Source organism: Chiloscyllium plagiosum, chromosome 4, assembly GCF_004010195.1.
Source record: "Chiloscyllium plagiosum isolate BGI_BamShark_2017 chromosome 4, ASM401019v2, whole genome shotgun sequence".
NCBI classification, from domain to species: Eukaryota; Metazoa; Chordata; class Chondrichthyes; order Orectolobiformes; family Hemiscylliidae; genus Chiloscyllium; species Chiloscyllium plagiosum.
The window spans coordinates 93,108,155-93,132,320 of NC_057713.1; the positions used below are offsets into that span (position 1 = coordinate 93,108,155).

General features: G+C 37.8%; 1 protein-coding gene and 1 long non-coding RNA gene across 13 annotated transcripts in view; both read right to left on the bottom strand.

Annotated features, from left to right (window-relative positions):
• Nucleotides 1–9,150: 9,150 nt before the first annotated feature.
• On the bottom strand, nt 9,151–16,838 carry LOC122549206. 3 transcript variants are annotated; one of them, XR_006311456.1, is made up of 4 exons: nt 14,849–16,838; nt 14,462–14,585; nt 14,238–14,318; nt 9,151–13,705 (listed from the first exon to the last, which is right to left on the bottom strand). It is a non-coding gene; the product is annotated as an uncharacterized LOC122549206 (long non-coding RNA). The 3 variants fall into 3 exon arrangements; XR_006311457.1 differs by having other exon boundaries at nt 14,452–14,585; XR_006311455.1 differs by having other exon boundaries at nt 14,238–14,585.
• Nucleotides 16,839–19,503: 2,665 nt separating this feature from the next.
• The window catches only part of LOC122549207 (sal-like protein 3), a 67,633-nt gene continuing 62,970 nt past the window's right edge, over nt 19,504–24,166 (bottom strand). For 7 of the 10 annotated variants that reach the window (XM_043688619.1, XM_043688624.1, XM_043688623.1 and 4 more), the window contains one exon: nt 19,504–24,124. In XM_043688619.1, the coding sequence (XP_043544554.1) occupies nt 23,693–24,124 (432 nt within the window). In that variant the 3' untranslated portion in view covers nt 19,504–23,692. The remainder of the gene's footprint in view (nt 24,125–24,166) is intronic. The other 3 variants (XR_006311458.1, XM_043688625.1, XM_043688626.1) reach the window with 2 other exon arrangements.

Sequence of the window (24,166 nt, forward strand, 5' to 3'; positions counted from 1 at the left end):
AATTTGTCTTACTTAAAAATTCAATATGTCTATAAGCAATTCAGGGTTGGGTCCATTGCCATCACAGACTCCTGAAAGCAGAAAGGCAAGGTTGCCTTGCAAGAAGAGAGACAGTGGGTTGGAAAGTAAGAGATCCAATGCCAGAACATCACTAAGTTTATCTGATGGTTTTCACTGTATGCAGAATGGAATCTGCAATATTGTTTGCACAACTGTTGTTAATTTTAAGTATCTTTTTTCTGAATTAGCCCTGTTTAGCATTCCATCCACACCTGTTTCTGAGAATTGAGGAGTTGTCTGCTGAATGAATGGTATGTGAAACTTTGAGAGAAGTGTTGCATTATATCATACTCCATCAAATTCCATTGGTGCCTAGGAACAAGTGGAGTAAATTGCCCCATTGTCAAATAGGACTGGATCTGACTCCAAAAGATTCTATCCCATTTTCTTCTTAAAAAGAAACTCCCATTGAGTGGATACATGGCTAATGCGTTTAAGAGGTGAACTTTAATAGTTCCTGGCATTTCTCTTAGTTGGTCTTTTAAACACCTCAGTGGAACTCATGCCAGCTGTAAAATGGCTCAAATCCCAATGAAACCAGTAAAAATGCCCTCAACTATTCCGGACAAATGTAAATTAGTGCATTCAAAATATTCAGCTGGCTCTATGGGAAAGTAGATTATTATTTTTAGGTACTTTCAAAGTGCTGTAATATTGTTTTGATTTTGTTGCTGGCAGATCAACACAGGAGATGCTGATTTATTTTTCTCAGTAAGCAAAACAACCTCTATCCTTGTAGTGGAATTTAGAAAATCCTGGCATGGGTGGACTTGCAGCTTACTCTGCCTGCTCAGCGTTCACTTCAACAATTGTGAAGTGCCTCTCAGTTTGCAGTGTAGCAAAATTCACGTCATGATGTTGGCAAAAATGTTTATTGCAGCATCAGGTGGGGAGACAGTGGAAGAAGAAGCATTGGGTTTTGAGCTGTGCTTGTTCTCTTCATGTATCTTAAGAAACAGTGTAGCATTTTGGTTGCATTGATGTACTACAAGAAATCCAATTGCAAAGTATTATGAAAGATAGTTGAATCTAATATTTGTTACCTAATAGATTCTAGGTCAAATCAATAGTATACTAAATGGGAAACCTTAACAACATAATATATACACTTTTTCATGGAACTTATTTCATTCTTCAAGTCCTGTGACATGCAATAATAGAAATTATCAAGCAGAATACATTATTTAAACTTGTGATGAGTTTGATAATCAAGTAAATATATTAAAAATTATTTAATCGAGTTTCAGAGATCTGTCCAGAAAACTGCAATTGGCAAGTTCCTGTGCATGGAACATAATGATGCAACTGCCACTTGCTTTGATTTGTGTTTTTTTAATATAAAAACAATGATTTCACAGCTTTTCCTGTGAAACAAGAAGCTAATGTTCACATGGCGTGCCCATGGAGGAACAGCATGAATCATGGATGTAACTAGAAACAAAATTCAAATGAATCGTTTGCTTAAATATACATACAGTGCCTGATATAATCTCCATTCATTCTGGAATATTGGAGATTCTCAGATCAGAATGCTTAAAGTTAGTGAGTGTTTAGTCATAAATGTAAAAAAAGATAAAACAAAAGTAACAAACAAATCTTGCTGGAATGATTTCTTTCCAACATACAAACACATCAGGTACTGGCAATCACAGATCAATGGTAAATATTCATTTGTGTTCAATGTCATTGGACACTCAGCTAAGAGGACTCTGCATTTCAACAAACTGCAGTGCAACTTCATGACCAATGATTAATAAGGAAATATGATCCAAAGATCTTAACAAATATATTTCTTATTGTACATATTGAATACGGTAATCTTGTACATGCAGCAATATATGTTTCTCCCATCTTTTGAAATGTCCGTATGTAAAAGCATATAAATTCCAATAATCTAATTTATTTTCACATGACATAAATGACATGAAGGCAGCGATGATCAATTAATCTCTTACTGGTCCTCATCGCAAACCATTGTACTCTCCTGGTGACCTCATTTGCTATGCAGGCCTGCTTTGGAGCACAAATACCACTCGTGACAGGGACAAAAATTCAATGCTTGTGCAGAAACCAGCAGTGGAGAAGTATCTGTTTTTCTGCAGGAGTGTGAGATGTTTCAAGGAGGAGCAGTTTGAAAAATCTTCACATAACCTCAAGCACCATCATTACTTCAAACTACTTTGTCATCTATACAGGACATAGGTTAGGTCACTATTGGAGTACTGTGTACAATTCAGCTCTTCTTGTTATAGGAAGGATGTTGAGCAACTTGAAAGGGTTCAGAGAAGATTTACAAGAATGCTGCAATGGTTGAAGGGTTTGAGCTATAGGGAGACACTGATTGGACTGGAGCTACTTTCCCTGGAGCATTGGAGGCTGAGAGGTGAACTTATAGAGGTTTATAAAATCATGAGGGGCATGAATGAATAAATAGACAAGGTGAGGATGGGTGAGTCCAGAACTAGAGGGCATGGTTTAGGGTGAGAGATGTTATGAAGGTGTACTGTACCTTTAAGAGAGAGTGAAAGCTGACTGACTGAAAGCACAGAGCGTGCTGAACAATCTAAAAATGTAACATTTGGTTGTGAAACAAATAGCTGGAGCTGTGTTGCCATGGTACACAACAAATTCAAATTCAGCCAATCAGTTTAAATTATTGCCCCAAATACCAAAATCCAATCAAATTTGAATTTTAATGTTTTGATGTCATCAAACCAATGAGTCGGTCCAATGTTTTGGGGTATATCAATTTGGGTATTTTGAACAGTTGGAAGAACAGAAAACAGCAGCCAACTGACTGCTGGCAGAATAGCTCTCTGAAAGGTACCTGTCCATCGGAAATTTGTGCAGTTGAAGACCAAAAAAAAAGAGCACCCAGGAAATTTTACAAAGGAAAATCTACATTGGAGAATTGACACAGCTGGCTGGTTTTCGAAAAATAATTTTTGTGCATGTAAATCTTAATCAGAGTTTTTATCAGACCAGTATTGTAGAGTGGAAGGTAAAAGATAGGTTTAAGAGAAAAGGAGTTATCACTAGTTGTAATTAGAAAGATTTGGGGAATATGGGCCTAATAAAAGCAAGTGGGACTTGTTTAGTTTGGGAATATAGTCGGAATGGACTTATTGGACCAAACAGTCTGTATCCATGCTGTATGATTCAATGACTGTTAACTTGAAGAGAATAGGTTGAGAGGAGATTTGAAAGAAGTTTTGAAAATCATGAAAGGTAGAGACAGAGGCATTAGGGAGAAACTGTGTTCCCATTGATAAGAGGAATAAGAACTTCTGGGCACAGCAGTAAAGTGTTTTGCATCTGAAGCAAATGTGAAATGCGAAAGTTTTTTTGTACAGTAAATAAATGGGATGCTAGAATGTACTGCCTGGAAGTGGAGTGGAAGCAGGTTCACTTAAGGCACTCAAGAAGGTGTTAGATTCTTAGATTCCCTACAGTGTGGAAACAGGCCCTTCAGCCCAACAAGTCCATACCGACCCTCCGAAGAGCAACCCACCCAGACCCATTCCCTTACATTTACCCCTGCACCTAACACTATGGGCAATCTAGCATGCTCAATTCACCTAAGCTACACATCTTTGGATTGTGGGACCAAACCGAGCACCCGGAGGAAACCCACGTCCATACCGACCCTCCGAAGAGCAACCCACCCAGACCCATTCCCTTACATTTACCCCTGCACCTAACACTATGGGCAATTTAGCATGGTCAATTCACCTAAGCTCCACATCTTTGGATTGTGGGAGCAAACCGAGCACCCGGAGGAAACCCACACAGACACGGGGAGAATGTGCAAACTCCACACAGACAGCTGCCCGAGGTGGGAATTGAACCCGGGTCCCTGGCGCTGTGAGGCATTAGTGCTAACCACTGAGCCACCGTGCTGCCCCTGTTAATTATTTAAATAAAAACAATATCCAGGGTTATGGGGAAGAGGCAGAGAGCTGGTGCAGACACAATGGGCTGAATGGCTTCCTTTTGTTCTGTAACAATTTTGTGATTCTAAGGCCATGTAGTCCTCTCACATTGATTTTTTTAAAAAGTAATGGCACTATTTAGAAGACCAGAGGAGCCATCCTGCTTCCTGGCCAATATTTATTCCTCAATTAACTTCACTCTAACAGATAATCTGGTTATTGTCACATTGATTATGAGAGCCTCCTGTGTGGAAATTGGCTTCTGCCTATACTGCAGCAATCGCTACACTTGAAAAACTACTTCATTGGCTGCATATAATATTTGGTGATTGTTAAAGCTGCTAAGTTAATCACAATTATAGAGCTGCACATTTTATTTAATTAACTCTCTAAAAAGGACCAATGATATTACTTAAAATTAAGAAAATAAGGCATTGGAGTTTTTTTCCCATTGCCTGTTCCCAATCCAGTGTTTTACAAATTCTTGATAAAATATTCATTTCCACGACACCATGTGTAAAATTGAGTAAAGGAAGATGAACAGCCATTCAGCCTCTTGAGTCTCATGTCTGAACTTTAGCTCAACTCCGTTTAATCATTTTTGCTCTATGTCCCTTGAAACCCTTACCGAACAATCTATTGATCTTGAAAATGTTTGCAAACCTCCCCCCCCAACCCCAGAAAGCTTTGGGATGTCTTATTATGTCAAAGTCATTGTACAAGTGCAAATTGTGTTATTAATTCAGTGATCTTACTAATCCAATAAAAATCTTAAAAATGTTGCCACACTGTACTTTATTAAGGCAATAATTAATAATCAAATTTAGTGTTTTCACAATAACTACATTAATGAAAGTTTATACATAGAGATGACATTTTTAAATAAAGCAGTGAGGCATAGCATATATCAAACCATTGTTCAATTTGTGTGCCTGAATTAATTAACCTTCAAACTGTTAATTTTAATATAAAGAAACTGTAAATTGAAATAAATTAGCATACAGTTTTTAATTTCATTGCAATTTAGATTGTATTATTAGTAAAAGTCTTCATACAAATCGATTTACTTGTAGGTAATGTATATTCTACTGAGATATTATAATGTCATGCAGATTCTGGTACTGTGCTAAGTTTAAACTCCAGGTGTGACCCATTTCAGCTGGTGAGTCACTTCAGGACTCAAGTGTACTCGCTAGAAATGTGTACTACATTACCACTTTGCAGGTGAAATGCTCCTTTGATACAACCCTTTTGTGCTGGTACCATATTACAGTATGTGTGATCTAACATTCCTTTTCTATTTGATATAATCTAATTTCTGTACCTTTTATGACACTGACTGCTGTTGTCAGTCACACAAATGTGTAATAGCTTTCTAATTCTGCCCTTTGTTTCCCTTGTTGGGTATGAAAGTCTCGGATTAGGAACCATAGAATGTATTATTTTTATTTCTTATCCTTTGACTTTATCTTACAAAATTAGTCATCTAAGACATTTTTTTTACTAAATCATTCATATATATCATTCCAGGCTGCATTAACAGTGTGTTTTCTGATTCTTAAATTCTGAATTTGCGAGGTAATTTGCAAATATTTCAACTGCAGAACACATGCAAAATTAAATATTTCTTGTAACAGCATTATAATTTAGGTCTATTTAAACAATCTAAAATAAAGTGATCATTGGCATTAATAAGATATGTTTACATTTCAGAGCATAATTAGGTCAAAGTTGGTATTCGCCGATTGATTAAATGTTAACATGCCAGCAATAAAGCCATCCCCTTACTACTGTAATATTATGGGGTCACAACATGATAGTGTAGTCTGAAGATCACATGCATGAGACACTTGTCTTTGTGTGAAATATTCTGCAAGATCTGATGAAGAATATGTACAGTTATAAGCATGGGTGAATAATCATCAAACACTACAGTCTATCAGAAAGCATATGGCAATTCCTGTTGCATATAAAGCAAAGCACAACACTCACTGACACAATTTATAAGCATAGAAGTATACTGTATTAAGATTGCTGGTTTTAGGTCTCAAATCTGAAAATGAGTGTCTGGTCTAATTTGAACAAAATGGTTGCATGTGAAATTTCGAGAACCTTAAAGCACAGAGCCATACTATGCAATGTTAGCAGAGTTCTGTAACCACAGTGTGCTTACAACGGTCACAGATAAAGATGCTGCTCCTAACTCTTTGAGCTGAACTATCACAATACTACATCAAGAATGGGAGATTTATCAGAATCACAAGTCATTGGAGGCACTTGATCAATTAATCCATCTAACTCCAAATAAACTCCCTACCCATTCTCCGACTCTCTTCCTAGCCCCTCCCCCTCCCTTCCACTCCTCCCTGCCACCAACTAGATTCATTCCTCGCACTGACCAACCAGGTCGTACCCTCTAGCAGTCTTCACCTAGCCCCACTTCACCAACCTGCCCCCACCATCCACTTTATCTGCAACTCCCCCCACACCCAGTCCTGAAGAAGGGTTACATCTGAAACATTGACTTTTCCAGTTCCTGATGCTGTGTTCTTCTCGCATCCTACTTGCCTATTTATGATTTAGCAGACTGGTGACATAGCATTGAAAATATGGTCAGTTAAGATATTGACAGAAGTGTACATAACAATGCTGTTGGAAATGTTTTAAATATGTATGGACAACAAAGTTTCTTAAAATGACACTTCATGTATATTGCCTATATGTACCTTTACACAAGCAATTCCTGTTCACTGTGCTGGGATTTCAGCACCAACATCCTTATGGTTCCAATCTGCCTCTGCTTTAACAATGCAAATTACAATTATCTTAGCAACAAAAATCATCCATATCCAGGCATATAAAACACTACTTCAAGATTCCACGTTACATACATTCATTGTAATAGGACTTAGGTTTCTTTCATGACCACACAAGGATGACAATAGACAGGGATAAAGAAGATCTTATAGCAACTGTCCTTAGCCTTTGAATAAGCTTACAACATGTGACTGGCCCAATATGAGTAAGACGCTGGAATATGCCTTTGCAAAATAAGTCTGAAGAAAGATGCAGTGATTTTTGTTGAAGTTCGTCCCAAGCAGCTCTTTGATGCGGGACTCTACAGTCTGTTCCTTGGGACGCACACCAAGACATCAACTGCGCCTGGAGGACCATTAACTCAATAAAAGATACTCTTTGGTCTGCCCAAAATTTGTTGGTCTTCCAGAACATGTAGTTCTGAGTGTTGCAAAACTGGCATATTCCGACATCCAGGACAACATACTGAGGGACGCACTGAAGCTTGGAGCAGCTACTGCCAAAGTACAGTCAGGAAAGATCACTGTCTGAGGTCTTCCTGCTGAAATTAATTGGGGGTCTGTTGAGTTACCAGACCCTCCTAGTGCCTCAACACATATAAATAAAGTCTTGTATGGGTTAATGATGCCTTTGGTTTGTTGGGTTTGAATCAAACTCAAATGTTTGCTTGTTCACTTGATATGCTACTGTACAGAACCGAACTGCACTTATGACAACGTATATAAACAAAGATATTTTTGTGAATAAAGTATATTTTTGAAATTAAAAAAAGCCTTGTGAAGTAGGAATTGACCTGCATAATAATTATCCCTAGCAAGCTGTTGGTTCACACCAGGACCTGGTGCTAGGAGATCACCCAAAGTAGAGGAACAGCAACCTTCAAAGGTTTTCTACCAACATTAACATTTAAATGAGCATAAAAATGAAAATATTTGATGAAAACATAGTAAATATTTTAAATGCATTATTCAACTTTACCAAAGTTAAACACAATAAAATTGGCTAGTAAAACCCATAGGACAACTTATATAGATGCAGGGAACTGTAAAAATGACCATCCAACTGAAAGGGGGATATAGCAATTGACCTAACAATGTGTTAACTGGCAAAGCAGAGGTTTAACTGTACGCATTGGAGCAGGGAAAATGTAGTCCATGATAGCCCATTGGATGTAGCACTGGTAGTGTACTTTATGACTGGTAGCTGGGACCTACTGCCCATTTGGCCCGAGAACAGATGCCAAGAAAGATGTTACATTTTAAGGAAAACATCATTGAATGGTGTCACAACCAGGGAACTGGTCTAAATTTGCATGTTTCACAGGATGGCCAAATATTCAATTTCACAATAATTGCTAGCTAATACTAAACTCTTATGTCACTATCTAGCTCTTTCATTCGACATCATGCCAATGCTTCAACAGGGCACATGGTCAAACTGCAATTTTACAACAGATTACCCATCCCTAGTGATCTTCAAAAGGGTTTAATGCCTGAAATAATATTGACAATCTATCCTAACAGATAGACATATAGTGCAGTCTGCGGAATGATCACACGCCTAAAATCCATGGTTCATGCAGTCTAAAAAATGCAGCAATTGGATAAGATTGAAGAGCTACACCATACTGATTTACTATTCATTGTTAAAGCAAGTAAAAATGTTACGACCACGATAACGTATGCATCAGTTATTGGGCTGGTGTTTACTGAAGAGCCCATTGCAGATGGTCCTTTTTGGATTTGGAAGAAGAGGAAACAGAAAATGTCGAGAGAGGAGATGATGCTGACTTCTCCTGCCAATGCCTTATAGTGTGACTTAATCCCCGGTATTCTTGCAGTTGAGGACAACTCGCTTTATGATGGCTTGGAACTGCTCTGTGTTTTACATAATCACTGCTGGTTTGAAACACTGGACTCTGCAGCTTTGTTAGGTAGTACAGTAGTCAGATAGTTTGATTCTTTTGCCTGTGGACTGCCGTGGTAAGCCCTCACTACCACGCTCTACGAGACTTGCAGCATTTCAAAATCAACTATCATTGACACACAAATCGAGTATTTAGATTCCACATGTGTATACCCCTCATTCTTTTTATTAAACTTCCAAAAAAGGACACTGAAGTTAGGTAAAACTAGAAAATAAAAGAAATGGAGAAATTGCCTCTGGATAAGAGTTGCATTATCCATGAGGTACCCAAATGGGAAAAGGCAGTGGGTGGTTCAATCATCCTATAACAGGCAGGAAACAGCTGCCAACTTCATTTCAATGGTTTACAATGTTTAAAGAAACCTTTGACTCGTTTGACACAAGTGCACTGAGGCCATGTCCAAGTGCATAGTGCTTCAGTACAATAGATAGCATTAAGTTCATCCAGGCCAGATATTCAGATCTTCCAGTGCCCATTCCAGAAAGCAATTAGTAAATAAATGGAGGCAAAGGAGTGAGGGAAATATTGAAGGTTGTGGTTACCTTGGTGGCTGCAAGTGATGCCATCCTTGCCCAGTCTCAGGAAGATGTGATCTTCAGCCATTGCCAAGTATCTGACCTTTGGCCTATAGGTGTGATGACTGATATACTGTGTTAGCAGACTTTCCTGTAGTAAACACAAAGAGCAGAGAGAGTGCAGTGTGGGGGAATCAGATGAGATACCCAGTAAGGTTGGGGGTCCAGTGGGGACAACTGGCACTGAGGAAGAAATCATCACCTCTGGGAGGTTAGAAAGGAGGAAAAAGAAGTGCATATGTCTGGGCTGGCGGTGTCCAAAAGACTGGACCACATCCTAGCCCACAAAATCTAGGTTCTTTAGCATTGGCCATGAGGAGTCGCCACCTCCTCCCTCAGATCAAGTCCCAAGCAAGCGTAGAGCTTGAGGCTTTTTCCTCAGTTCCAGTTTGAATTCAAGTCGTGGCGTGGTTGAAAACATTAGATCAACATTTTGTTTTCGGCATATTATTGTTTCTCACTTGCCTTTTTTGTGGGAGCCTCATAGATGGCGTGAGGTCTCTTTATTAAAATATTAAGGGGTCGAAACAGAGTGACGTTGCTCGATCCTGAAATGTTAAACCACGTGGAAGTCTGTGTGCTTTATCTTTGGCAGCACTTACGTTCTTCTGCTCATCCTCTTCATCAAGACGTCGTGGGGAGGGTCGGGGTAGCAAAAGATCCCTTCTGTGGTTGACCGTAGTCAGCAGGAACGTGGTAAAATTTGCATAATTCAATGCATTCCACTTCTCGTGAACAACGATTGCCAGACATTGTTATTACAAGGCTGCACACTGAGTGCAGGCGTGCACATAACCCTCAATGGCTCTGCAGCAATTTCCAGTCATGCAGAAACATATGCTCCAGGAACAATACTGAGCGCCCCGGGTGCGACCATCATTATCACTAATTTTGAGGTGTACTTTTGACTAGAATCATACAATGCAGAAGGAGCCATCTTTGACCCATCTTTTTTGAAAAGGCCAACCAATTAGACCTACTCCCTTTTCCCCACGATCGTGCATATGGTTTCAAATATTAAATTACATTTTGAATGCTATTATTGAACCTGCTTCCACCGCCTTTTTCAGATCGTACATTCCAGAACAGAACAACTCGCTGCAGAAACACATTTCTCCTCCTCTCCCCTCTGGTTCTTTTGCCAATTATCCTAAACGTGTATCCTCAGGTTACCGACCCTCCTGCCAGTAGAAACAATTTCTCCTTATTGACTCTATCAAAACCCCACATTGTATTTAGCTCGAGGCTCCAAATGTTCTCCGTTCCCATTATAAATTGCCAGGAATATTCTAAACAGAGGGTTTATTCAACTTTGTACGGGCATTTCAGATTTGAGTAACAGCGGTAAAAATATCAGGGGAAATATTCAATTTTCACGTTAATTTATTGGTAGTATATTTTTAATCCACGAAATGGCTTCATTCAACAGAACGTCAACCTATACCGGTGTACAATGAAGACAAGTTTGTGCTTATAACCAAAAACATTTCACGAATACAATATATTTCGAGTTGTGTGAATCCATTTTCATTTTTCCTCGCGACTACAACTCGGAGTGGGGAGTTTCCAACCACGTGTAGTTGTGGCCATGGCATTTTCGGAGCTTGCTCTACTTTTATTGAATCGTAAGTTAATTCAATAATAAATGCTCGTCAGGTAACCCACGGTACTTCTTCGATTGACACCTGAGGATTGATTTGAAACTATTTAGAATATTTTCGAATTATTTCAGTAGAAGCACTGAATGGCATCCCTTGTCGTTTGGCCAGACTCTGGGATAATGTGCTTCTTTGCGCCTGTCTGCTTGTTATAATACGAATACTTCTCTATTAGAACGAGAAGCTACACACCTTCTGACAATAGAAATGCAGTTGTATTTATTTTGTTGTATTTATAGACACGATACCACAGGCGAGCACTAACCAACCCTAGCATATCCGGAGACGTTTCCATGAGGACACTATTATTCGTTTTATCAATAATTATGCTATGATGGCAGGGCTGTAGAAAATTTGCATTGACCTTACAATAAAGTAAATAGTTCTGACGACTCCACAACAGTCATTAATTAGCCCGCCGTTTTACTCAGATTTTTCACCAACATTACTAAGTGACAATTCCATCAGCTCTTCCGAAAGCATCGTTCCCTTTTGTGCCCGAATTGAAGATCTAACAAGCACTGTTCAGATATATGTGTTGACAAGCTTAGTGAATGCTGCATTTTGCCTTCTGACCTGTACCAGCCGCCATGATTGACCACGGGAGATAATTTCACTTGAGTAAATGATCCCGTTCGAGTCAAACCGCTCGGATTTCAATGGATCATTTCCACGCTTTTTTTTAAACAACTGAGTGTCAGTTATATCTTTATAGATTTCAATAAATATCGCTTTTTCGCTTGGCGTGTAACTTCCAGGAAAGAATCCCTGCTAGTACCTGGGGAAAAGTCACATTAACATTTAAATGATAACTGATGTCTTTAAGAAAATAGTCTAAATAATTTGAGATTGCCGCTGCAGCTGGAAACAGGGAAAGCACATAACAGCCACAAACCACTGTAAAATTGCATTCATTAAATCATAACAATAATAAAATGGTGACTAATTTAGCAAGGTAATGAAACACCTATAAATCTCCCAGCAGGTAGCCAAAGTAATTTCCTGTAATTTTACTTGGATGCTGATAGGTCATTAAAAATAGCATATTTGCTTAATGTGCATTCATTTTTTTTTTGCTGAATTCTGCATCTACCATCGATTCGTTCCAATATAGGAAAACATGTTTCGTGATTCTGCCGCCTGCTGTACGGTTTGTTCCTGTGCTAGGAAGGGAATGGGTATTGTTTGTAGTTTAAATGCACCAGCGTGCATTGTCCTCCTGCTAACTGCTATTACATTGCAAGTGATTACGCTTCAAGAAGGTGTTGTATTGGGTTTAAATATTCTTGACGTCTTGAGTCGCGAAGGGCGCTACAAAACTCTTTGTTGGGTTGCTGTAGTTAGATTTGGGAAAACTTCAAAACGCATTTGACATCGCTACATTGGCGGACTGTGATCTCATCAGTTCCAGTAACCCATGCACTTAGCACGAACTGCTTTCTGTTTTAGCAATGCCTTTCGCCAGTCACTGCTGGTTAACAATCTCGGGAACAGCCACTTGTTTGATAAATGAGGCTTGACTGTGTGGCGGAGGGCGTTTCTTGTCTGGGAAACGAGTTAGCACGACCTCTGAGGCCCGAACCGTGACTGTCCCCCGTCACGGAAGACAGCACCTCCAACCTCTGAATAAAGTAGCAATATGATCTATAATACACCGCGTGGGCATCCAAGATGCCCCCAAATCCCAGCCTCGGTGTGAAGCGGGATTTGCTTGGAAAATGTATCACAGGACCAATGTCGCAACACCAAAACTTGGCGTGCATTCAGTTCAGGAGACTTTTCATTTGATTTTAGTCTCTCCTCAGCCCACATCCTCATCAATAAACTGTACTTGAAAAACAAAAAAAAAACTCGGTTTTAAGACCGTTGTTGCTTTTCGATTTCTGATATGTGTAAAATCCGCCGGCTTCAAAAACCTGCAGTGGAAGGGAAACGAAAATATTTGCAAAATAATATTCCACCGCGCAACATGTTACATAAAGTGTTTCGCTTCAGTGGCGGTAGCGCAAGGTGGGTTTTTATCCCCCCCCCCCCGGTAAGGCTCCAATGGGCGCATTGTGCAGCTGCTGGTGTTACAGCGAAGCTGCGTTGCAAAAACAAATCTCGGCCGCTACTTCCTAACGTGGCCAAGTTTCATCTTCTCAGGAACGCCCATTTAACGGGGGGGGGGGGGGGGGGGGGTGGACCAGTCAGTGGAAAATACCCCCTTTTTTTCCTAAAATGACAATGTTTTGCTTACTCAAGTCATACGGAGAGAAAGCCGACAACTTTTGCCCAGGCGATGCGAGAAGCAGATTAATTTTCACAGATACATCCACTCATTTTTGAATGCACATTTCTTTCCACTTTGATTTGTACAGTAAAACTAAACCTTCAGCATTTACTTCCAAAAACTCGCCTAGTTTTACTTTGTAAGTCACTTTTTTATATGTTTTGTTGAGTCGTGCTATTTTTTTTAAGTGGGCCCGGCCAATACATAGCACCGATTTGTTAAGGATTAAAAATAGCAAGTTGCAATTTATTGAGCATGGATGTCACTTGTAATACCCAAATGATAGGACATGAAGCTTCCGGGAGAAATATACTTCTATTAATATTGCCGCAAGGGGAAAATGCCTGAAGTTAATGATAAAAGTGCCGGATACTTTCAGAACTGTTTTCTACAGTTAAGAACGGTCGCATGTTCATTGGAAACTTTTAAGTTCTCGGAAGGTCTCCACCGAGTGTATCAGGATGCTGTAATAAATTAGAAAATAATATTAATTCATCGCAGTAGGTTAATGCAATGCCTATTGAGCGCACAGTCATAAACTGAATACTGGAAAGTTCAACAGTTAGTAGTGTCGTTCGAGTGTTTTACAAGATTGGATAAATTATGCCTGGAATGGGGGCGTATCTTGTCCGCGGTTTTGGTTTCAAACTGTTAACTTGGTCGCGTTGGCTTTAGTGGGAAGGGGACTTTCACCTTTAAATAATCGAAGTCCCATCGCTGGCCAGAGCCAGCAGCGAGACAGTGCAACTTGGAATGAATGGCAAGCAGGAAATGTCTTCACAGGTCGTAAACCCGAGCAGCAAAAGAAGTGACCTGTCAGGAAATTACCTAACCCCAATGCTTACTTAGAATGAAACCCTAAACGCTGTGGCAACTTAATGGGAGAGGGAAATTGAGACCCTCTTGGTGGCATAAGGAAGAGAAACTCCAAGAATAAAAAAGAACATATAAATAAAAAAAATCTTCTTCCACATTCTCGGTATTCAAAGACTTTACCTCAAAGAGCGCACACTGACAGATCCGGTTGTGATTTAAATACATTTGTTCTCCATCAGAACCATCAAGTCGGGGTCCACTCTTATTAAAGACGAAAGGTTTAATATTAGCACAGATATTATCTTGAAATAGTCTATTCAACTCCAATGGGCAACAAATTAGCAATAAATCAATTAATGGGCTGCAACACAATCATTTTCCGACCTCCATTTACCATACTGTACCATTGATACATCTCCCCGTCGTCACTGCCTGGGTCCAAAATGCAGGGCTGTGTGGGAAGCAGTTTCGGTTTCAGATTCTGGATAGCGAAGGAGGAGATTAAATGTTCACTTACTGTAAATCAACCTGAGAGAAAAAAAGAAATCGTAAAAGTGTATTGGTCCAAAGTGGTGTTGTGTTGTTAGTTAATAAAGTTAGTGCTGCTTAAACAAAATGATGTCTTTTCTTGGAGAATCGGCTTGTAAACTGTGGCGTTCAAAAAGTTATCTCAAAGACGTTGTGAGACAAGCAGACAGCCTCCAGCTAATTGAAACAAAATAACCGCGTGGGGATGTTTAACATTCACAGCTTAACACCAGACCCGAGATGTTAAATACTGTTCCAGTTACCGTGTCATGCTAGGGTTTATGTGCAGCTCACTGAGGACAGGTAACTCGCGAGAAATGAAGAGCAGAGCGCGGACTGCAACAGCTGGGAATCGAAACATTTCAATCACTTTGCAATTTATTGTAGCTGATCAAATTGTGTTCTCCAATTAAATCAATCTTGTTCATACAGCAAACTGGACATGGTGGAAATCACAGTTCGCTTAAAAATAGTTCAGGAGTTAAAACAAAAGATCACTTCATGGCTACATAGGGATTTGATAATTGTGTCTTAAAATTTCCTTTCCAGAGTTCCTTGCCGCACCAGTTTAACACTGTGATTACGAATTTTCAGGTTATTTCAAAATAGGGCTTGAAAGGATTTGCATACGTTTCACCGTCCGGAGAATTTATACATCTGCATCTGTTCCGCCGCATGAATGATGTATGCTTGTGTTGTACATTTCGATGTGGCTGCTCCGGTGAGGTGCAATTTCAGGGTGTAATTTACAAAGGATGCAATTTGGGGTTGTTTAAAGTGTTAACTGAAATGGCGCTTTATTTTGAGAGCCTGTGGGACGATCGAATTACCGGGATATTATTGAAATGTTGACGGATCTCGTCACTAGTGATGACAATCAGCACAACTTTTGTTGGCCGGGGTGAAAGCATTCTTTTTCACGCAACTTTGGTGCGGAATGTTGGAGTGAGAAGTGTTCTTCACTACCTTTCGCTGTCGTATGAGGTAGCTACCGTTTCTTCCTGAATGCGACCAGCTTTTCGTAACGATGCAGATAACAGAATCTGGAATTTGTTTCGGGAGCATCCGTTTATCTGACCTCTGCAACTAGGATGTTTAAAATATAAATATTACATGGAAAATCGATCTGAAATGTCGTCAAATGGCTCTGATTTCAGTACTAGTATCCATCAAGCTTACAAATCTACTCACTCAAATCTCTTAGTAGTCCATTTGCAAGACAAAAACTAGATGCGGGAATAAGACTGTATATCCGATAACGGGGCAATTATAGAGTTTTAACTCGAACAATTTCATGACCAGTAGATTAACAGTATTATCGTATAGCATAATAATTTTACACCGCATACCTTGAAGATCAGTATTCCACTTTAACATAAAACGTATTAGAAAAAAGACAGGTTGATTTGATTAACTAAATGCACGTCATACATGAACAAAACGGCGGGGTTGGGGGGTGGGATTGGTAAAAATACAATTTAATGCGAAAGTATAACATCAGATTAGAATATATGTCGATCTGCATCTGCAGCGAAATGGCCTGGTCATTTCACGCATCACTGAGTTCCCACTGTCGTCTGCTTGTTCTCAGGTGATTTGAACAAGAGTTCAATCTGAAGAGTTGATGTGAACTTCCACAAGATAGAGTTTTCAGTCTCGTTTTCGTTTCTAGCAGGACTACCTACACTGTATTGGCTCAAACATTTTTCACTGACCAAACTTCAGAGATTATGTGGAAGAATAAAATGCAAAGCTGCGGTTCGTTCAGTTGCACTCGTGATTTGCTATGAGGAAAGATTTGGGAAAAACTTGATGATGTTCGTAACGGAGAAAACTCTCAAGTGTTTTCTGGCTCTCATTTTCGGATTTTGACTGCAGGCCCCAGAGCTGATAAATAAACTCTAATTTATCCTCACCTACTTGGGCATTTCTTCGTGTGCTTCCGGTTTTGTTTTGTTTTGCATTTCCTATTGTATGTCGGATAAAGCTGGTTGGTTGGCATTGTGACATGGTTACCATTTAGAAAAAATCCTTCTGTTTTATCCCATGGAATTAATTTGAAGGAGGATTATCCATGTTGTGCTGGCAACGTCTATACCTCAATTAAAATCACTAAAATAGATATCTGCTCATTATTGCCATTCTCGAGGAACTTGCTGCCCACACATTGGCTGCTGTTTTCTAAAACAGTAACTATACTTCAAAAGTATTTCAATGTTTGTAAAATGCTTTGCAATGCAAAACATATAAGTACAAGACATTCTTTCTCTTGTTTATTCTAGCTTAATATTTCAACATGAATTATTTTATTTATCAAAAACTTTAAACGTCATATATTATTTATCCAAATTGGATTTGCCATAATTTGTTTCTTATTCCCAATATTCAAAAACAATATGTTGAATATATCGTAATGTGTTTGATTTGGGCATTGGGAATTCATTTTTCTGAATTGTAGTTTAATAAATGAATAATTCCATGTGATTTTTTTAAAAATCTACTTATGACTGTGCTGACAAATCAGGCTTTCATCAATTCTATATAATTTGGTCGCTTTCTTTGATATGCAAGTATGACTGAGCCATGACATATGCACCACATGACACTTGTCCCTTCAAAATATTTAAAAAAGACACATTAGAATTTTATAGAGGAACCACTGCCCTAGGCTGCAATACTGTACACCAATACTGAAATATTTTAATTGTTGCCTTGGATTTATGAACATTTCCATGTAAAATTTATACATTTTTTGGCATTGGATTTGAAATTAATGATTCTTTAGTTTGATGTAAAAATAATTTAAAACTTTAAATAATTCAACTTCTATTTATTTGCTTTATTTTGAACAGATCTACGTTTCACCCATATATAATGATGCCATTTAGATGTGCTGCTTGATCTTGTTTGAAGGCAATTTTAATCTTTGTTAAGAATTTGCACTGTATAGCATTTAGTTTTCAATCAACTAAGTTTTTGACTCATGATTGGAGTTGACATGTCCATCTGAAAACTAGATGAAAATGTCATCATGGTAATGTGAGATATCATTCAAAATCTGTGAAATGATTCAGTTTTGTATGGACATTATTTACTGCAGACTTTTGGTGTGATGTAGTTTATACATCTTCATGATTGAAAAGGAGGACTATAACTGAGGAATAAAGTTGGCAACCAAATGGTACATTGCATTTTGGCAAACACCATGGTGTCACTTTGAGGATGTAATTTATTTTGCACTATTAACAAATAAATGACCTGTTGATTCTTTGCTCACACAACAAAATTGACATTTTGCATATTTGTGGGTGAAGAATGAACAGACCTTGGTGGATTTGACCCTATAGTCAAATTATTTTGACTAATTCAAAATCCTTTCATATTCAGTGTTAAAATCAGGCCTGTATACAACCTGGCATTGCTGGCTCTGCATTGTGTATGCAGATACTGGAAAACAGTACAACAGAGAATGGTGGAGACTTGTTAATGTTCTCTTGCATATGTAAGACTACCCTTCTTCATCTAAGTATTCCGAGTGAAGTTACATTGAAGCACTTCATCTAGATTTTATAGTTGAATACATTCAAAAAAATCCTTTGTCTGGCAACCAAGAAAAACAAATACATTTATTAACATTATATTAATGTATTTTTCAAGTGCTTGCAATTTTCAACCTTGTATTTTTTTTCATCTAAAGTGTTCTTAGGTTACTTGCTTCCTTAGTTACTTAGAGACTGTGTGAATGGAAGAGTTGCTGCACTGGATCCTGTGTTATTTCTTCAAAGTAGATGTTGTATTTTAAATCTGGGACATATGTTAGCGTATTCCACAGCAGCACTAATATGTAATTAATATTTTCACAGCTGACACTGACTAAATTTGACTTCAATTTCAGTTATAAGTTACTCAATCCATCTCCAGTGTTGAAAGTACAACAGGCCATTTTGCCTTTAGGCATAACACAAGTTCTGCATTGTTCACTCAGCCCTTCATCTTACTGGTCTAGAAAATGAAATAAAGGGAAACTATGTTCCAGTGTTTTACATATTCCACATCTTGCCAATATCCAAGAAGCTGTTATTATCACTCAAGACCTTTCTTTAATTCTGTCTGAATGAAAAGCACACTTTATTTTACCATTTAGAATCTAAGTTGGCATATCATGCAAATGCTAAGCCTCGTGTATAAAATACCCAAAGCATTTTTAATGTTTATAGTTTGAATGTTTTAAAATTGGTGTCAACAAATCATGATGAAAGATATGACTGTTTTCCTCCTCTATATTTGGTTCTTTACTGCAATTTACAACACAACTTTAAAGATAAGCAATACTTTTGTGTGAAATTTTGCAGCTTTGTAGCAATGGGGAATTTAGGTTACAATCTTTCAATTTCTAAACACTATTTGTCACCATTCAATATGATAGTGAAGGTCAAGCTATAAGGTCTGTCAAAATGCAACAATACATGCATTTAACATGGGTAGAGGTATCACAGTGAACTTGCAGGAAATGGATCTTATGGTTTGAGTCTTCACTAAAATGTTACCACTGACAAAGGCGGCTCACTGGAAATTGATTTTAAAAAGTTATTGCTTAATAAACACATATTTAATATGATACAGCATCTCTAATTTCAAAGTAATGCTCTGGTTCACAAATTATGAAATTAACCAAAAAGAGATTCTCCCATTTTAATCCCCAGCAGGTCATTTAATAATTCACATTTAATAGTTTATTTTAAATTAGATAACACTTACATCAAGTTCTGTTCAAAAAAAAGGATACTGCAGGGTTAAATATTCTCATTAACAAGTTCTTTAGAAGGACATTATCATAAACCACAAACTTCTATGCCACTATTCTGGTTTTGATAATTGACAGGCCGGGAAAGAAAAAAACACTTTTACCTTGCAAATCATATCCTGCATTTTTTTTATTTATTCCATATGACAAAATAGTAACCTAGACTAAGACATCCATTTCAATCAGTAGATGTGTCAAGCCAACAAGGTTTAATAAAAATATTGGATATAGGTAACAATTCCCAACTGGTTCAGGTTGGTTTCCCAGCCCTACATGGTATCGCAGTATAAAAATAGTGTCTCTCTTCACCATGTAGAGAGGAACAACCAGCACCTGAATACAAAAGGGTTCAGTCTACCTACTGCCCTATTTACATTGCTTTAGAAGTCTTAAGTTACAGATCCGTATGGACAGAACACTACATGGTACCAAATGCTAACATTTGGGTAACAAAAATTCACACCAAAAAATGACACATAAATAAAACATTCAAATGCTGAAAATACAGCAACGTTAAGCCACCTTACAACTTGTTTTGTTTCATTTTATTTATGCTCTTGAAAGGTTGCCAAATTCCCACACTTAGTGCTTAAAAGGTGGAAGTAACACAGGATTGATGCATTGTTCTCATTGTAGGAACAACTCCCCTTGTGGTAAATACAATAGTTTTAGTGGGGGTATAAACAGCTCTTCCAGGATCAGTCATGTCTCTTCATGTTGGTTGGTCATGACAAGATGACAGAAACAACCAGTAAAGTGATACTTTTTAATGTTCTTTAAGAGAAACCTAAATTCTTTCGCAATGAGCAGATTGTCCCACTATCAGTCCATTCAAAATACCCGCCATGCAACTCCACTGTGTGATTACCATGTCTTTTGCCCAATCCTTATTGCAATATCTCTTCAAAAACAATTTCATACAAATGGAAGTTTGTACACCACCGTCCACCGTGCTTTCAATGCAAAAAAAATGAGGTAGTACTGTACACGAAACGGTTACTGTTAGTTCAAGTTTTGATTAAGCTCCACCCATCCCAATTTACTAGCTTACTTAATAATAATGTAGATTAAAACATTGTCACACTTCTTAATATGGTGCACCATTAATTAATGATCACCAGTTGTGTCACTCTTTTACCATAATGGACAGTTGTGCTTGATACCCAAAGCATTCCAAGAAGACAATTAGCCAGTCTGAATGGATTTTCCAGCATTTTAAACATTAATGAAAGTTTACAACACTTTTATCAAATTCATAACATATGTTTTCTTATTTTACATTTAATACTTGTCTTTAGTCTATGGAAATTTGTTGTTCAGTTCTAAATCTGCTGTGTTTAAAAAGGTCAAAAAAGATTTGCACAAAACTCTTTCATAGGTATTCATCTCAGCCGTAGCATAAGGTGCAAGGTACTTTACATATCCCAGCTCCATTACTGAATTCAAATTATACAAATTAGTTTGATGTGAAATTCCTCCAGTCAATAATTTTAGTGAAAAACATCATTATGAGTGCAAAATTGGATTTCCCACTTTCTGTTCATGCTGCTGTATTCAGTTAAATTTGTTGCCGGTGGAATTTACCCTCTTAATGATCAACTGGCACAAAGATCTGACATTCAAGGGGTTCAACAGTGTCAACAGAACTTTTAGGGACACAATATTGGGTTTGTATGGCTTCACTTTGTTTCTAGGTCCTCATTTCATTTCATTTACTGTCCTACATAAAATAAAAACTCACAGAAGTATTACTTGTGCAGGGGCAGTATTATGATCATGTTTTGGAATAACTTGCTCTCAATCAGAATAAATAATTGTTACATAACCAAACTTGTGCTCAGTTCCATGAGTTGAGAACATTATCCAGATTTTTTTCCTCACAACTTGACATTTCTCCAGTCACCAGCCACATGCTCATTGCTGACTCCATGAAGATTGGGCACAGCGATATTAGTGGTTGCTTCTAGTTACTGAGCAGTACGTCAAAGTAATTACGAACAGAATCTGAGGGGAACAGATGCAAAAGAAGTAGATATCTCAACACCTCAATTTCACAGGACATCACAGCATCTGCTCCAGCTATGCTTTTACACTTGATGATACTGAGTAATATCGTTAGTTCCAGCTCAAGTAAATCGGAATCAGAAAACTTAATGAATTGATGGAAAACTCACTATTCTAACTTGGAGTTAATTATGACATGCAAAGGGATTATTGTTTCCTTAAGAGCTCCTTGCTTCCTTCTTGTCCCAAACGTATTCTGCTGTCAACACAAAAGGCGAAGGCTCCATGAAGTGTGCAAAATGTTAGTGACTCTGCAGAGCAAAGGGGCAGAAAATCTTGTGCTCCAGTGTACAAATGCCCCTGTCTATGGTCACTGAAAAATGGAGCAAAGCCAGAATCTACTGGCATGTAGATTAAAAAAAAGACTATCCCTTTGTGCCTCATAATTTGACGTTCTACTGCACCAACCACAAAGCAAGCAGGATAAAAAAACAAGGATTGCCAAGGTATGTTTTCCACGATCTTAACATTTAAAGGCGGACTTTAATTGGAGAAAATAATAATAAAGGTTTTCATGTTGTCACCTACTTTAAGGGAAAAATAAAATGTTCCGTTAACAATTTTTAACCAACTCAAAAATACAGGACTCTGGTGGATTCAGTTCCTTTTGTACAGTTTTAACACACCCATTAACACATTCGCATACATTCCTGTGTGTGCCATTTTAATGTAGATGCTAAGCAGTGTGAAATAATTAATTTAACATCTATGCTGCAGTAGAAGAGAAAGGATTTTTTTAAAGTATTAACTGGGCTGAAAACAGTTGTCGTCCAATTGTGGATGCTTTTATCTTAAAATAAAAACACATCATGTGATGCAAATACATGTTTTAAAACTAAATGCAGTTCCATGGCATCAAGAATGTCCTAAATAGACTCTTGTTACCACCTGTCAAAATACATGTCATTTAATAACATATTAAGTACTGGGTTGGACCAGCAACAAATGTGTACCAGTTGATCAATTAAATACCTTAATAATTTTAAAATGGAAGCAGCCAGCATAGGTAAGGAAGAACCATCACATTGTTTTGCAATGGGTCTATGAAAATAACATTTTAGCACAAAAGTGTTAAAATAAAACAGACTAAACTTTTTTGGGAGGACTGAGATACTATATTCCATGATTAAATTTTAAAATGTACTTCAGTATACATTTGATTTCTGACAGTTTAAATAACAAATAGGGTGTGCTCTCTCTACATAAGTGAAATTGGAAGTGATTACATTTAGATTCAGTCCCAGTCTAAATTTTTTAAAGGTTGTTTAATGGAGGATTTCACTTTTTCAAACATAATCCTACCCTCTCTCATTGGAAGTACATATCTGACCTAAAAGGGCGAAATAGCAGCTTCTTTAAAACAGTTTAAAACTTTCAACCAAAAAGTCGCAATGGCATTCATTTGCAATTCGGAAAAAGAAAGAAAACTTGACAAGTCCACAAGTTTTGTTTTTTCCAATAGGTGAGAGAAGATACTTTCAAATATCATTACGTATCTGGCTATAATTTAAAAACATGTAGATATATATATATATATATATATATATATATATCTTGCATATATTTCTGCCAATACCAAAATTGAGGGTGGGGTTGGACACTATTTCTGACCCGCATAATTTTGACAGTATAAGTAGTACAGACAAGCACATTTCTTTTTAAAAGTACACATCTCCAGGGACACAAATAAATCACCTTTTTCTCTTTTTAAAGAGTAGGACATCTTAAAAAGGAAAACAAAATTATAATTTCAAGTTTCTACTTTATGTGAAGACAATTAGCACACTTGTCCAGCCATACTCCAACCAGTTTATGGTTTCCAGGCCCTTAGCGATTCCACTCACAGTATCGTTATCAAGGAACTAAATTAGAGCTATGGCCCCACCCAGTTTCCAATCCATCAAACAGTTCATCTGTTCACGGTAATCAAGGGTCTATTAATTTTATGAATGTACAATTTTCTTTTTAGTTTTGAAGTACTTTTCTGTAAAATTTTACTATTGAAACAAGTAGTACCATGCAAATCTTGCAAGACAACTCAAACCATAACCAGAATTTGGAACTTTCATGATTCTGGGTATGAGTAAAGGAGCAAGAAAACACCAACAACTGAGTATTTGGAGTTGAAATTGTATCTTAACAACTATTGAAGGTATGCTCCAAAAACTGTACATAATATAGTACAAGATTCCAATGGTAAAATGGTCCATATGTTAATTATATTTAAGAGTGCCATGTTTTAGTTAATGCCAATTTCTTTGTTATCTTCAATAAATCTAGCGAATGGCCGATTTGCTCCTCCTTCTGTGCTTGGTTTCTCCAGCCCAGCTACAGGTGGACTGCTGCCTGTGCGAACCCTGTCCATTCCGCTGGTCACATTAGTTAAAGCAGGGATACCACTGCTGCCCAAGCTAACAGGAAGCTGAGGAATGCCTCCATTCTGTATAACAGAAATCTCGTTATTTTTCAAAGCTAGACCATTCGTAATAGCAGCAGCGTACTGGTTCCAGAATGTTGCATCAACATTCATTGCCCGAGCTGCCAAATCCTTTTGAAAGATCTCTGAGAACTTCATAGCATCACCACCAAGTAAAGCCATTGGGTTCTCCACTGACAGACGACGCCCTCGTCTTGCTGGAGCATTATTCCACATATGGGTTCCCATGTGAACCTAACAAAAAACACAAAACAGTAACAAAAAAAAATCCACTGT